General features: G+C 46.5%; 2 protein-coding genes and 1 long non-coding RNA gene across 10 annotated transcripts in view; all 3 read right to left on the bottom strand.

Moving 5' to 3' along the window:
- Nucleotides 1-5,890, bottom strand: part of wdr93 (WD repeat domain 93) — a 99,960-nt gene extending 94,070 nt beyond the window's left edge. For 2 of the 3 annotated variants that reach the window (XM_052517324.1, XM_052517325.1), the window contains exons 1-5: nucleotides 5,766-5,887; nucleotides 5,161-5,422; nucleotides 4,784-5,012; nucleotides 4,372-4,436; nucleotides 2,141-2,219 (exon numbers count right to left, since the gene is read on the bottom strand). In XM_052517324.1, coding sequence (XP_052373284.1) covers nucleotides 2,141-2,219; nucleotides 4,372-4,436; nucleotides 4,784-5,012; nucleotides 5,161-5,421 — 634 coding nt within the window. In that variant the 5' untranslated portion in view covers nucleotide 5,422; nucleotides 5,766-5,887. Of the gene's footprint in view, nucleotides 1-2,140; nucleotides 2,220-4,371; nucleotides 4,437-4,783; nucleotides 5,013-5,160; nucleotides 5,423-5,765 lie in introns of all 3 variants that reach the window. The other variant, XM_052517326.1, reaches the window with a different exon arrangement.
- A 1,893-nt stretch (nucleotides 5,891-7,783) lies between these two features.
- LOC127929358 (uncharacterized) lies at nucleotides 7,784-9,141 on the bottom strand. 6 transcript variants are annotated; one of them, XR_008134649.1, is made up of 5 exons: nucleotides 8,983-9,141; nucleotides 8,730-8,829; nucleotides 8,555-8,629; nucleotides 8,122-8,196; nucleotides 7,784-7,919 (listed from the first exon to the last, which is right to left on the bottom strand). It is a non-coding gene; the product is annotated as an uncharacterized LOC127929358 (long non-coding RNA). The 6 variants fall into 6 exon arrangements; XR_008134647.1 differs by having other exon boundaries at nucleotides 7,784-7,894; XR_008134648.1 differs by having other exon boundaries at nucleotides 8,122-8,171.
- A 1,615-nt stretch (nucleotides 9,142-10,756) lies between these two features.
- On the bottom strand, nucleotides 10,757-13,698 carry LOC118381805 (hatching enzyme 1.2-like). Its single transcript, XM_035768704.2, has one exon. The coding sequence runs from the start codon at nucleotides 11,794-11,796 to the stop codon at nucleotides 10,999-11,001; it is 798 nt and encodes a 265-aa protein (XP_035624597.2). The 5' UTR covers nucleotides 11,797-13,698; the 3' UTR covers nucleotides 10,757-10,998.
- Nucleotides 13,699-14,998: the final 1,300 nt, after the last annotated feature.

The following is a 14,998-nucleotide window of genomic DNA, read 5'->3' as shown; positions in this document are numbered from 1 at the left end:
ACTTAGGACTGGACTAAACAGATGAAAAGGCCTGCATACTGTACTTAGGACTGGACTAAACAGATGGAAAGGCCTGCATACTGTACTTAGGACTGGACTAAACAGATGAAAAGGCCTGCATACTTAGGACTGGACTAAACAGATGAAAAGGCCTGCATACTGTACTTAGGACTGGACTAAACAGATGAAAAGGCCTGCATACTGTACTTAGGACTGGACTAAACAGATGAAAAGGCCTGCATACTGTACTTAGGACTGGACTAAACAGATGAAAAGGCCTGCATACTGTGGACTAAACAGATGAAAAGGACTGGACTGGACTAAACAGATGAAAAGGCCTGCATACTTAGGACTGGACTAAACAGATGAAAAGGCCTGCATACTTAGGACTGGACTAAACAGATGAAAAGGCCTGCATACTTAGGACTGGACTAAACAGATGGAAAGGCCTGCATACTGTACTTAGGACTGGACTAAATAGATGAAAAGGCCTGCATACTGTACTTAGGACTGGACTAAACAGATGAAAAGGCCTGCATACTTAGGACTGTACTAAACAGATGAAAAGGCCTGCATACTGTACTTAGGACTGGACTAAACAGATGAAAAGGCCTGCATACTTAGGACTGGACTAAACAGATGAAAAGGCCTGCATACTTAGGACTGGACTAAACAGATGGAAAGGCCTGCATACTGTACTTAGGACTGGACTAAACAGATGGAAAGGCCTGCATACTGTACTTAGGACTGGACTAAACAGATGAAAAGGCCTGCATACTGTACTTAGGACTGGACTAAACAGATGAAAAGGCCTGCATACTGTACTTAGGACTAAACAGATGAAAAGGTCTGCATACTTAGGACTGGACTAAACAGATGAAAAGGCCTGCATACTGTGGACTAAACAGATAGGACTGTGACTAAACAGATGAAAAGGCCTGCATACTGTACTTAGGACTGGACTAAACAGATGAAAAGGCCTGCATACTGTACTTAGGACTGGACTAAACAGATGAAAAGGCCTGCATACTGTACTTAGGACTGGACTAAACAGATGGAAAGGCCTGCATACTGTACTTAGGACTGGACTAAACAGATGGAAAGGGTCCTTTTCAATCTCAGGCGATCACTTCCGTCACTCGTCAATCTTTTCAACTGTTGTGAAGCCAGGTGCCAGGACACTTTTGTGAAGCCAGGTGCCAGGACACTGTTGTGCCAGGACACTGTTGTGAAGCCAGGTGCCAGGACACTGTTGTGAAGCCAGGTTCCAGGACACTGTTGTGCCAGGACACTGTTGTGAAGCCAGGTTCCAGGACACTGTTGTGCCAGGACACTGTTGTGAAGCCAGGTGCCAGGACACTGTTGTGCCAGGACACTGTTGTGCCAGGACACTGTTGTGCCAGGACACTGTTGTGCCAGGACACTGTTGTACCAGGACACTGTTGTGAAGCCAGGTGCCAGGACACTGTTGTGCCAGGACACTGTTGTGAAGCCAGGTGCCAGGACACTGTTGTGCCAGGACACTGTTGTGAAACCAGGTGCCAGGACACTGTTGTGAAGCCAGGTGCCAGGACACTGTTGTGCCAGGACACTGTTGTGAAGCCAGGTGCCAGGACACTGTTGTGAAGCCAGGTGCCAGGACACTGTTGTGAAGCCAGGTGCCAGGACACTGTTGTGAAGCCAGGTGCCAGGACACTGTTGTGCCAGGACACTGTTGTGAAGCCAGGTGCCAGGACACTGTTGTGCCAGGACACTGTTGTGAAGCCAGGTGCCAGGACACTGTTGTGAAGCCAGGTGCCAGGACACTGCCAGGTGCCAGGACACTTGACATGTAACTAACCTCCACTAGAAACAATATTGTTTATACACATACCACAGATAATCAATAAATTACTGTGTTGTCTAATTGTTATAGTGAACCACTGACATTTTAAGTCAGTTTAATATTCAGGATGATGTATTCATCATTATGCAGATGAGATGTGACCATGATCTATGTAATTTAATATTCAGGATGATGTATTCATCATTATGCAGATGAGATGTGACCATGATCTGTGTAATTTAATATTCAGGATGATGTATTCATCATTATGCAGATGAGATGTGACCATGATCTGTGTTGTGTAATAAACCTTACAGCTGATGGTAGCAGCTCCGTAGTCTCCTCCTCTGGACAGTTCAAACTTCACACAGACACTTCTCTGGTTGAGGTCATCCTGGTCACATTAAAAGGTGCATGGTAAGATATAATGATATAATCTAATGATAACTGGGATGAAACCAACTAGACAAACTATGTCCATTGCCTTCCACCTCAGACTCTGCAATCACCCGCCAATCACTGACAGGGATCTTGATGGCCTGGTACTCAGGGCTCTATTGTCCCTCCAACAGGTCCTAATGGCCTGGTACTAAGGGCTCTATTGTCCCTCCAACAGGACGATAATGGCCTGGTACTCAGGGCTATATTGTCCCTCCAACAGGACCTAATGGCCTGGTACTCAGGGCTATATTGTCCCTCCATCAGGTCCCTAATGGTCTGGTACTCAGGGCTCTCTCGTCCCTCCATCAGGTCCTAATGGCCTGGTACTCAGGGCTCTATTGTCCCTCCAACAGGACGATAATGGCCTGGTACTCAGGGCTCTATTGTCCCTCCAACAGGACGATAATGGCCTGGTACTCAGGGCTCTATTGTCCCTCCAACTGGACGATAATGGCCTGGTACTCAGGGTTCTCTTGTCCCTACAACAGGACGATAATGGCCTGGTACTCAGGGCTCTCTCGTCCCTCCATCAGGTCCTAATGGCCTCGTACTCAGGGCTCTCTTGTCCCTCCATCAGGTCCTAATGGCCTGGTACTCAGGGCTCTATTGTCCCTCCATCAGGTCCTAGCGGCCTGGTACTCAGGGCTCTATTGTCCCTCCATCAGGTCCTAGCGGCCTGGTACTCAGGGCTCTATTGTCCCTCCATCAGGTCCTAACGGCCTGGTACTCAGGGCTCTATTGTCCCTCCATCAGGTCCTAATGGCCTGGTACTCAGGGCTCTATTGTCCCTCCAACAGGTCCTAATGGCCTGGTACTCAAGGCTCTATTGTCCCTCCAACAGGTCCTAATGGCCTGGTACTCAGGGCTCTATTGTCCCTCCAACAGGTCCTAACGGCCTGGTACTCAGGGCTCTATTGTCCCTCCAACAGGTCCTAATGGCCTGGTACTCAGGGCTCTATTGTCCCTCCATCAGGTCCTAATGGCCTGGTACTCAGGGCTCTATTGTCCCTCCAACAGGTCCTAATGGCCTGGTACTCAGGGCTCTATTGTCCCTCCAACAGGTCCTAACGGCCTGGTACTCAGGGCTCTATTGTCCCTCCAACAGGTCCTAATGGCCTGGTACTCAGGGCTCTATTGTCCCTCCAACAGGTCCTAACGGCCTGGTACTCAGGGCTCTATTGTCCCTCCATCAGGTCCTAATGGCCTGGTACTCAGGGCTCTATTGTCCCTCCAACAGGTCCTAACGGCCTGGTACTCAGGGCTTTATTGTCCCTCCAACAGGTCCTACCGGCCTGGTACTCAGGGCTCTATTGTCCCAGTAATCACTCTGACATCAATTCAAATGCAATCGAAAAATTGCATCAAACCCGTCATCAAAACAGTATCATACTTAATCATACATAATTCAATTAGGCTACATTGTTTGACCTCACTGTAATTGATAAAGGTGATTGATAAAGGTGATTGATCAATTTGAAGAAATAACTTCAACAGGTTGAAACTGAGTGGAAAACATGGTCATTGGATGTTGTTTCAAAGGCAAACAACTAAATGGACAGCCTTTCTAAGGTGCTGATTCATTCAAAGCATTTAAGATGCTGCATGTAGAACACCAACCAAAAAAAGGTGCACATCAGCGGCCTGGAGATGCTACATGTGTTTATGTTAATTAAAGGTTCATTACCGTAAGACCGGCAGCCATTTGCATGACAGTTACCGGCTGACAAAATGTAATGACTGCCACAGCCCTAGTCCCAAGGATTCCAGATAGCACTGACCTCACTCACACCTATGAGCTACATACTCCTTTATGCAGCCTTGCTGGTGCTCAAAGTACCTTCTGAATGCTGCCCCCTAATGGTGGGATGTTATAATGGAAAACTGACTAACTGAATTCCTAACAATAACATATTGTGATAAAAACAAAACTGAATCAAAATGGTAATTAAATTATGATTTATTTTTCACTTAACCCTTATTTTACCAGATCAGTTGACTGAGAACACACTCATTTCCAGCAAGGACCTGGGAAACATGTACAGGGGAGAGGATAGAGGATAGAGGGGGGATGAATGAGCCAATGGAAAAATAAAGACCAAACTTACTGTTTCATTCATGACTTTTATCAGGTGGCTGGTTTCTGAGGAATAAGCAAACAGTCTGGCAACACCTACAGTCAGATGAGGAGGTGTAAGAGGAAGAAGTAGAGGAAGAGGGGAAGGAGGTGAGGAGTTGGAGGAAGAGGATGAGGGAAAGGAGGAGGATAAGGGAGAGGAGGAGGTGGGTGAGGAGTTGGAGGAAGAGGAGGTGGATGAGGGAGAGGAGGAGGATAAGGGAGAGGAGGAGGTGGGTGAGGAGATAGAAAGAACAACTAGAATAGTTTGTGTTATCCATAGACATACGATATAATAGTGTAATTCTGTGGTGTTACCATAGACATATGATATAATAGTGTAATTTTGTGGTGTTACCCAGACATATGATATAATAGTGTTCTGTTTAAATGTGTGGTGTTACCCATATCATCCAGGGATGCCAGCAGGTAGACCATCTCCCCCAGACAGGTGGTCTGAAGAGAGGTGATCTCTACCTGGTCCTCCTGCCATACTGGCACACAGTAGGGAGAGGAAGAGGAGGAGGTGGTGATACCCTGGGGCTGAGCCATAACAGACAGGCCGTGGGGGTGACCCAGGAAGATGTACCTGCCATCCTCAGAGCAGGCCACGCAGTTGGTCCTCACAGGGAGCTGGGAACAAACACAGGATATGTGTTGGACTATCATGTGGTGAACACAATTAGACTGGGTTTTATGCATCAAGTTTCATCATGTCAATAACATAACAGAAGTTTATAAGGCTAAAAGAAGATACATGAGAAAATATATGGGTTTGTACCTTTACGTCCCCTGAGGCCTGCATAATGGGTATAGTTTTAATAGCTTGCTCTGTGACCCTGACAGTTTCTCTCTGTGAGATGAAGTCCCATGCCCTGTCTACAAGTCTGTCCAGGACCTTGTCTATCATTCTGAACGGCTGGGGGAGCTGGTCCTGGAGTTGATCAGGGTCACTCAGGAACAACTCCTCCTCGTCATCACCGTGGCCGCTGTCGGGGGGCTCGGGGATATCTGCAGGCCCTTTTCTGATGTATACTGGCATCCTGTTGAGAAAGCGGATATGTCGTAATGTCATCAATACCTGGGAAGGTTAAATACTGATGTCATCATACCCCTTTTGATCGATCAACCAATCAAGAGTGTTCTGCCTCAACACTGATTGGAAAGTTTTCTTACCCGAGTTGCTAGCTCGTGTCGTGTGTCTCCTTATTAGCTAACGTTACGTTAGCATCAGTGGCATTGGAAACAAACATTGTGAAGCTTTACACACAGACTTTTCTCAAAACTCTTCTAACAAGAGACACAGAAGTACTTGCTAGTTAATATACTGTCGACACAAAAGAAAATTACATTTGGCTTCATTGTTCTCTTTGAAGTTACTATTACCTTTTACGTCAGAAAGTGGCTAACCAAAGCCCGTCCTTAACATATGATCCTTGCTCATCTGGATCTTTGGGACATCCCCAGTTGAAGTTGAAACTGATCCCGTAAAGCACTGACCTCGCGACACATTTCCTTCCGGTGAGTTGTGTAGCGTCGTCATGACAACAACGCCTCCCTTTACTCTGCTGCTTGGAACCAACCGTCATGCGCTCAAGCGAACTGGATACAGAGAGAGGTAACTGGATACCGAGAGAGATAACCGGCTACCGAGAGAGATTACTGGCTACCGAGAGAGGTAACTGGATACCGAGAGAGATTACTGGCTACCGAGAGAGATTACTGGCTACCGAGAGAGATTACTGGCTACCGAGAGAGATTACTGGCTAACGATAGAGATAACTGGCTACAGAGAGAGATTACTGGCTACCGAGAGAGATTACTGGCTACCGATAGAGATTACTGGCTACCGAGAGAGATAACTGGCTACCGTGAGACAACCGTTCACTGACCATTTTACTCGCCCTAGCAGAGCTGGTTCGGCTGGTTTCATGTTATCCAGAGCGTAGGTGACTGCAGCTGTGATGCTGGCAACAATGTATGTTTTGCCAACGTTTACTGACACCGGCCGTATTCAACAGGTGTTGAGAGACCGAGGTAAAGACAGTTTCAGGTCGGATAATCGGAGGATATTCGCCTGTAGTTTTCCTTACGTTCACCAACAGCAGTTAGGGACCGTCAACATAGTGACAAATCACATTTTTCAAATTTCAATAGCTCTTTAACCATTACTCCAAACACTTTCAAAACTGGTTGTAGCTAACCCGATGGCCTAGACACACATTGCACACCCTTAAGTTTGTCCATTTTCATCTCACAGGGGTTTACATGCATTGCATAGCTCCTTGGTCATGTGACCTAATGTCTGCTGACTACCCTTCTATTTTGCACACTCTTGTTTGTGTACTGTAAAATCACGAGGTGTAACATACATTTTTCATAGTTTCAAATTTGCAAAAGCCCCTTGGTCATGTCAATTGCACACCTAAGAAAGAAAGTCATATCACAAAGATCACAGATGACAGTGCCCACCCTACTCACGTCCTGACCAACTAAAACAAAGAAATAACACAAGAACTAGGGTCAGAACGTGACAAGTTGAGTAATATTCCATGTACCAACACTACATGTAGGACGGACATAAGACATTCCCACATACAGTATTTATTTTTCACCTTTATTTAACCATGTTCTCATTTACAACTGCGACCTGGCCAAAATAAAGCAAAGCAGTGTGACACAAACAACAACACAGAGTTACACATAGAATAAACAAACGTACAGTCAATAACACAATACAAAAGTCTATATACATTGTGTGCAAATGAGGTAAGATTAGGGAGGTAAGGCAAGAAATAGGCCGTAGTGCGAAATAATTACAATTTCGCAAATAAACACTGGGGTGAGATGTGCAGAAGATGAATGTGCAAGTAGAGATACTAGTGGTGCAAAGGAGCAAAACAAATTATAATAATTACAATATGGGGATGAGGTAGTTGGATGGGCTATTTACAGATGGGTTACAGTGGTGCAAAAAAGTATTTAGTCAGCCACCAATTGTGCAAGTTCTCCCACTTAAAAAGATGAGAGAGGCCTGTAATTTTCATCATAGGTACACTTCAACTATGACAGACAAAATTAGAAAAAAAAATCCAGAAAATCACATTGTAGAATTTTTAATGAATTTATTTGCAAATTATGGTGGAAAATAAGTATTTGGTCAATAGCAAAAGTTTATCTCAATACTTAGTTATATACCCTTTGTTGGCAATGACCTCTGTAGTCACTGTGTCATTAGGCCTCTGTAGTCACTGTGTCATTAGACCTCTGTAGTCACTGTGTCATTAGGCCTCTGTAGTCACTGTGTCATTAGGCCTCTGTAGTCACTGTGTCATTAGGCCTCTGTAGTCACTGTGTCATTAGGCCTCTGTAGTCACTGTGTCATTAGGCCTCTGTAGTCACTGTGTCATTAGGCCTCTGTAGTCACTGTGTCATTAGGCCTCTGTAGTCACTGTGTCATTAGGCCTCTGTAGTCACTGTGTCATTAGACCTCTGTAGTCACTGTGTCATTAGGCCTCTGTAGTCACTGTGTCATTAGGCCTCTGTAGTCACTGTGTCATTAGGCCTCTGTAGTCACTGTGTCATTAGGCCTCTGTAGTCACTGTGTCATTAGGCCTCTGTAGTCACTGTGTCATTAGGCCTCTGTAGTCACTGTGTCACTGTGTCATTAGGCCTCTGTAGTCACTGTGTCATTAGGCCTCTGTAGTCACTGTGTCATTCTGTAGTCACTGTGTCATTAGACCTCTGTAGTCACTGTGTCATTAGACCTCTGTAGTCACTGTGTCATTAGGCCTCTGTAGTCACTGTGTCATTAGGCCTCTGTAGTCACTGTGTTTATTAGACCTCTGTAGTCACTGTGTCATTAGGCATTATTAGGCCTCTGTAGTCACTGTGTCATTAGGCCTCTGTAGTCACTGTGTCATTAGGCCTCTGTAGTCACTGTGTCTGTATTAGGCCTCTGTAGTCACTGTGTCATTAGACCTCTGTAGTCACTGTGTCATTAGTAGTCACTGTGTCATTAGGCCTCTGTAGTCACTGTGTCATTAGGCCTCTGTAGTCACTGTGTCATTAGGCCTCTGTAGTCACTGTGTCATTAGGCCTCTGTAGTCACTCTGTAGTCACTGTGTCATTAGGCCTCTGTCACTGTGTCATTAGGCCTCTGTAGTCACTTAGACCTCTGTAGTCACTGTGTCATTAGACCTCTGTAGTCACTGTGTCATTAGGCCTCTGTAGTCACTGTGTCATTAGGCCTCTGTAGTCACTGTGTCATTAGGCCTCTGTAGTCACTGTGTCATTAGGCCTCTGTAGTCACTGTGTCATTAGGCCTCTGTAGTCACTGTGTCATTAGACCTCTGTAGTCACTGTGTCATTAGACCTCTGTAGTCACTGTGTCATTAGGCCTCTGTAGTCACTGTGTCATTAGACCTCTGTAGTCACTGTGTCATTAGGCCTCTGTAGTCACTGTGTCATTAGGCCTCTGTAGTCACTGTGTCTTAGTCACCTCTGTGTAGTCACTGTGTCATTAGGCCTCTGTAGTCACTGTGTCATTAGGCCTCTGTAGTCACTGTGTCATTAGGCCTCTGTAGTCACTGTGTCATTAGACCTCTGTAGTCACTGTGTCATTAGGCCTCTGTAGTCACTGTGTCATTAGACCTCTGTAGTCACTGTGTCATTAGGCCTCTGTAGTCACTGTGTCATTAGACCTCTGTAGTCACTGTGTCATTAGACCTCTGTAGTCACTGTGTCATTAGACCTCTGTAGTCACTGTGTCAGACTAGTCAACCAGGCTATTAGACCAGTCACTGTGTCATTAGAACCAGGCTACTGGTCATTAGACAGGCTAGAACCAGACTACCTGTAGTCACTGTGTCATTAGAACCAGGCTAGTCACTGTGTCATTAGACAGGCATTAGAAGTCACTGGTCATAGGCCTCTGTAGTCACAGACTAGAACCAGGCTAACAGCATGCCTCTGTAGAACCAGGCTACTCTGTAGTCAGGTCATTAGAACACTGTGTCATTAGCTACCAGCATTAGGGTAGAACCATCACTGTGTCATTAGCTACTTAGCAGGCTTAGAACCAGTCATTACCTCTGTAGTCCAGGCTGGAACCAGGCTACCAGCAGGCTTAGAACCAGGTTACCACCAGACTGTGAACCAGACTATCTGCAGTCACTAGAACCATGCTACCAGCAGACTAGAACCAAGCTACCAGCAGGCTAGAACCAGGCTACCACCAGGCTAGAACCAAGCTACCAGCAGGCTAGAACCATGCTACCAGCAGGCAAGAACCAAGCTACCTGCAGACTGGAACCAGTCTACCGCCAGGCTGGAACCAGGCTACCAGCAGGCTAGAACCAGGTTACCACCAGACTAGAACCAGGCTACCTGCAGGCTTAAACCAGGCTACCAGCAGACTAGAACCAAGCTACCAGCAGGCTAGAACCAGGCTACCACCAGGCTAGAACCAAGCTACCAGCAGGCTAGAACCATGCTACCAGCAGGCTAGAACCAAGCTACCTGCAGGCTAGAACCAGGCTACCGCCAGGCTAGAACTAGGTTACCCCCAGACTAGATCTAGGTTACCAGCAGGCTAGAACTAGGTTACCCCCAGACTAGATCCAGGTTACCAGCAGGCTAGAACCAGGTTACCCCTGCAGACTAGAACCAGGTTACCAGCAGGCTAGAACCAGGCTACCGGCAGACCCAGGTTACCAGCAGGCTAGAACTAGCCTACCGCTACCCGGCTAGAACCAGGCTACCAGCAGGCTAGAACCAAGCTACCTGCAGGCTAGAACCAGGCTACCGCCAGGCTAGAACTAGGTTACCCCCAGACTAGATCTAGGTTACCAGCAGGCTAGAACTAGGTTACCCCCAGACTAGATCCAGGTTACCAGCAGGCTAGAACTAGGTTACCCCCAGACTAGATCCAGGTTACCAGCAGGCTAGAACCAGGCTACCGGCAGACTAGAACCAGGTTACCAGCAGGCTAGAACTAGCCTACCGCCCGGCTAGAACCAGGCTACCAGCAGGCTAGAACCAGGCTACCAGCAGGCTAGAACCAGGCTACCAGCAGGCTAGAACCAGGCTACCAGCAGGCTAGAACCAGGCTACCAGCAGGCTAGAACCAGGCTACCAGCAGGCTAGAACCAGGCTACCAGCAGGCTAGAACCAGGCTACCAGCAGGCTAGAACCAGGCTACCAGCAGGCTAGAACCAGGCTACCAGCAGGCTAGAACCAGGCTACCAGCAGGCTAGAACCAGGCTACCAGCAGGCTAGAATCAGGCTACAGCATCTTCCGGAAACATTGGAGGATACATTGTCAACATATATACAGCACCATAGTGTCATCAGAGAAACACATGAAGATTCAATAATGTTGTTTCAAATGCTTTTATTTCTATGTTTCAATCCAAAGTGATACAGAAAACCACATTGTTCTGTACTACAAAATATTTATTTGATCTAAATCCGATAAGGCAATAAGACATGAGAAGCCGTGAATTATTGTGAATAACACACGGCTGATGATTTGAATGAACAGGACACTGGATAATGTGTCAGATGTATTGTAGACATCTTCACCTTTACTCTCCTCCTGTGACTTGATGTCTTCCTCTCAGCAGCCGTAGAGTCGGTTGATCCTCAGGATGTCAGTGGTGGACATCCCCTGTCTCTGGCCGATGGACACGTCAGGGTTGGGGATGGGGGTGATGGTGTCCTTCCCGTTGATAGAGAAGGCTGTTTTTCCATAGTGCATGACAGAGCTGTAGTCATAGGGAGTGTTCAGGTTGTTGGTGTTTTGTTTATCGAAGTTATTGGCCATGTAAGAGTCGATGTTACTCCAGTTGATGGTGACGTACTGGTCACGGTCGCTCCTGGTTTGCTCGTGCTGGAATCCCAGAGCGTGGAGGGTCTCGTGCTGAATGATGCCGAGAAAGATGCAGCCAACGCTGTTAACAGAGACCGTCTGTTTCCCTCCAATTCTCCCGAGAGAAGAGTAGCAGCCGCTCAAACTCTCAAAGCTGATGTAGTCTTTCTGGTTGCCACGTGGCACAAAGCGAATGCAGGTCTTGCTGTGGAACGACTGGACGGCATGCTCAATCTCCTTCATGTCGGAGGGAGTGAATCTGCTGTCTTCTATTGTGTAGGGCACTTCAATGTATCCGCTAGAGGCTTTGTTCCACAGGCAGCTGTTTCCTCCTTGCATGCACTGCATGGCGTTTCTGGTTCTTGGTACCACCAGGTCTCCCTCCATCAGCATCTCATCAGAGCCGTTATTAGCGGTCAGAATTCTCTCAGTGATGTCTACAGCCTCAAGGTGGTCTATCCACATGGCTGGTCCACTGTGGTCCTTTTGGGCCTGAGAGATGCCCAGTACCAGCAGCAGGATGGTGAGAGAGGGGCTTTGCTCCATCTTCAGTGTGTGGACAGATTCTGGATGGCTCCTTGGATCTGGCAGTGGAGATACTCTGGATGGCTCCTTGGATCTGGTAGTGGACAGATTCTGGATGGCTCCTTGGATCTGGCAGTGGACAGACTCTGGATGGCTCCTTGGATCTGGCAGTGGACAGACTCTGGATGGCTCCTTGGATCTGGTAGTGGACAGACTCTGGATGTCTTGGTCTTTGAGATGCTTTGGAGAGGCTCCTTGGATCTGGCAGTGGAGATACTCTAGATGGCTCCTTGGATCTGGCAGACTCTAGATGTCTTGGTCTTTGAGATGCTTTGGAGAGGCTCCTTGGATCTGAGTCTTGATGTGTGATTCTGTCTGGTCAGTCCTGGGCTTTTATACAGACCTCTACAGGTGTGTCTGCAGGAGGATTAAGGGTTGGGGTCCATGTTGTTAGTTCTAAATAAACTTCTGAAGGGAGGACTCCATCTACAGTTTACACAAGGATTCATTTACTAGGCTGGAGTTCTTGTTTAAAACCACCATTAGGACTACTGGGCTCCAGGTATAAGCGACATGAGCGGTCGCCGACCCCAAAAATGTAATCATATCATTTTTGGGGGAAACCCAGTCAGGGTCTCAACTTACTGTTGAGAGTTAAATTAGTAGAATACACAAGGTGCAAGTTTGAAATGTGGTTGTGCATCAGCTGTTTTTCACTTGTTATGTCAGTCACTGACCCTCAATCAGCCAGATAACAATGTTTAGATTTTATTCATCTGTATCACTCAGATATCATTAACATGGCAAAATGTGTAGAACTGCAGGGCATGTACTTTAACGTTCAAGAGAGGGGCCACAATATTTTTTGATCCCTTGGTGGGGGGCCCCAAAAATGTTAGAACCGGGCCTGCAACACACACACACACACACACACACACACACACACACACACACACACACACACACACACACACACACACACACACACACACACACACACACACACACACACACACACACACACACACACACACACACACACAGGTCGGTTTCCAGCTGGTCCAGTCTCCAGCTCATCCATTAGGGCTATTCTGGGTGGGGCTAGCTCACTGATGCACCTCTCTTAGCCATGTTGTCTTAAACAGTCCTCACTAAGGGTTAAAGCTGCTTTGTTTGCAGGAAACACCCCACCCTGTTCTCATAGTTTATAAAATAGCTATCCTATTACCCAAATATACTGTTGTATCTTCATTAAAGTTACATGTGATGAATGAAAAGCACATCCATTTGTCCATCCAGATGATAATAAAGTTGATGAGATCCGCCATATGTCCCCCAGTCAGTAGTATGATGAGATCAGCCATATGTCCCTCAGTATGATGAGATCAGCCATATGTCCCTCAGTTAGTAGTATGATGAGATCAGCCATATGTCCCTCAGTCAGTAGTATGATGAGATCAGCCATATGTCCCCCAGTTAGTAGTATGATGAGATCAGCCATATGTCCCTCAGTCAGTAGTATGATGAGATCAGCCATATGTCCCTCAGTCAGTAGTATGATATGGAGATCAGCCATATGTCCCTCAGTCAGTAGTATGATGAGATCAGCCATATGTCCCCCAGTCAGTAGTATGATATGGAGATCAGCCATATGTCCCTCAGTCAGTAGTATGATATGGAGATCAGCCATATGTCCCTCAGTCAGTAGTATGATATGGAGATCAGCCATATGTCCCCCAGTCAGTAGTATGATATGGAGATCAGCCATATGTCCCCAGTCAGTAGTATGATGAGATCAGCCATATGTCCCCCAGTCAGTAGTATGATATGGAGATCAGCCATATGTCCCCCAGTCAGTAGTATGATATGGAGATCAGCCATATGTCCCTCAGTTAGTAGTATGATGAGATCAGCCATATGTCCCTCAGTATGATGAGATCAGCTGTATGTCCCTCAGTCAGTAGTATGATGAGATCAGCCATATGTCCCTCAGTATGATGAGATCAGCTGTATGTCCCTCAGTTAGTAGTATGATGAGATCAGCCATATGTCCCCCAGTATGATGAGATCAGCCATATGTCCCTCAGTTAGTAGTATAATATGGAGATCAGCCATATGTCCCAGTCAGTCAGTGAGATCAGTAGTCCCTCAGTGATGAGATCAGCCATATGTCCCTCAGTATTATTAAGATCAGCCATATGTCCCTCAGTTAGTAGTATGATGAGATCAGCCATATGTCCCTCAGTTAGTAGTATGATGAGATCAGCCATATGTCCCTCAGTCAGTATGATGAGATCAGCCATATGTCCCTCAGTCAGTAGTATGATGATGAGATCAGCCATATGTCCCTCAGTCAGTATGATGAGATCAGCCATATGTCCCTCTCAGTTCCCTCAGTAGTATGATGAGATCAGCCATATGTCCCCCAGTCAGTAGTATGATGAGATCAGCCATATGTCCCCAGTCAGTAGTATGATATGGAGATCAGCCATATGTCCCCCAGTCAGTAGTATGATATGAGATCAGCCATATGTCCCCCAGTCAGTAGTATGATATGGAGATCAGCCATATGTCCCCCAGTCAGTAGTATGATATGAGGATCAGCCATATGTCCCTCAGTATTATTAAGATCAGCCATATGTCCCTCAGTTAGTAGTATGATGAGATCAGCCATATGTCCCTCAGTTAGTAGTATGATATGGACATCAGCCATATGTCCCCCAGTATTATTAAGATCAAATCAAATCAAATTTATTTATATAGCCCTTCGTACATCAGCTGATATCTCAAAGTGCTGTACAGAAACCCAGCCTAAAACCCCAAACAGCAAACAATGCAGGTGTAAAAGCACGGTGGCTAGGAAAAACTCCCTAGAAAGGCCAAAACCTAGGAAGAAACCTAGAGAGGAACCGGGCTATGTGGGGTGGAGTCCTCTTCTGGCTGTGGGGTAGAGATTATAACAGAACATGACCAAGATGTTCAAATGTTCATAAATGACCAGCATGGTCGAATAATAATAAGGCAGAACAGTTGAAACTGGAGCAGCAGCACAGTCAGGTGGACTGGGGACAGCAAGGAGCCATCATGTCAGGTAGTCCCGGGGCATGGTCCTAGGGCTCACGTCCTCCGAGAGAGAGAAAGAAAGAGAGAAGGAGAGAATTAGAGAACGCACACTTAGATTCACAGGACACCGAATAGGACAGGAGAAGTACTCCATAGTATG

The sequence above is a fragment of the Oncorhynchus keta genome, unplaced genomic scaffold (assembly GCF_023373465.1).
Source record: "Oncorhynchus keta strain PuntledgeMale-10-30-2019 unplaced genomic scaffold, Oket_V2 Un_scaffold_6846_pilon_pilon, whole genome shotgun sequence".
NCBI lineage: Eukaryota > Metazoa > Chordata > Actinopteri > Salmoniformes > Salmonidae > Oncorhynchus > Oncorhynchus keta.
The sequence above is the reverse complement of the archived record's forward strand: the minus strand, read 5'-3'. Positions and strand labels throughout refer to the sequence as shown.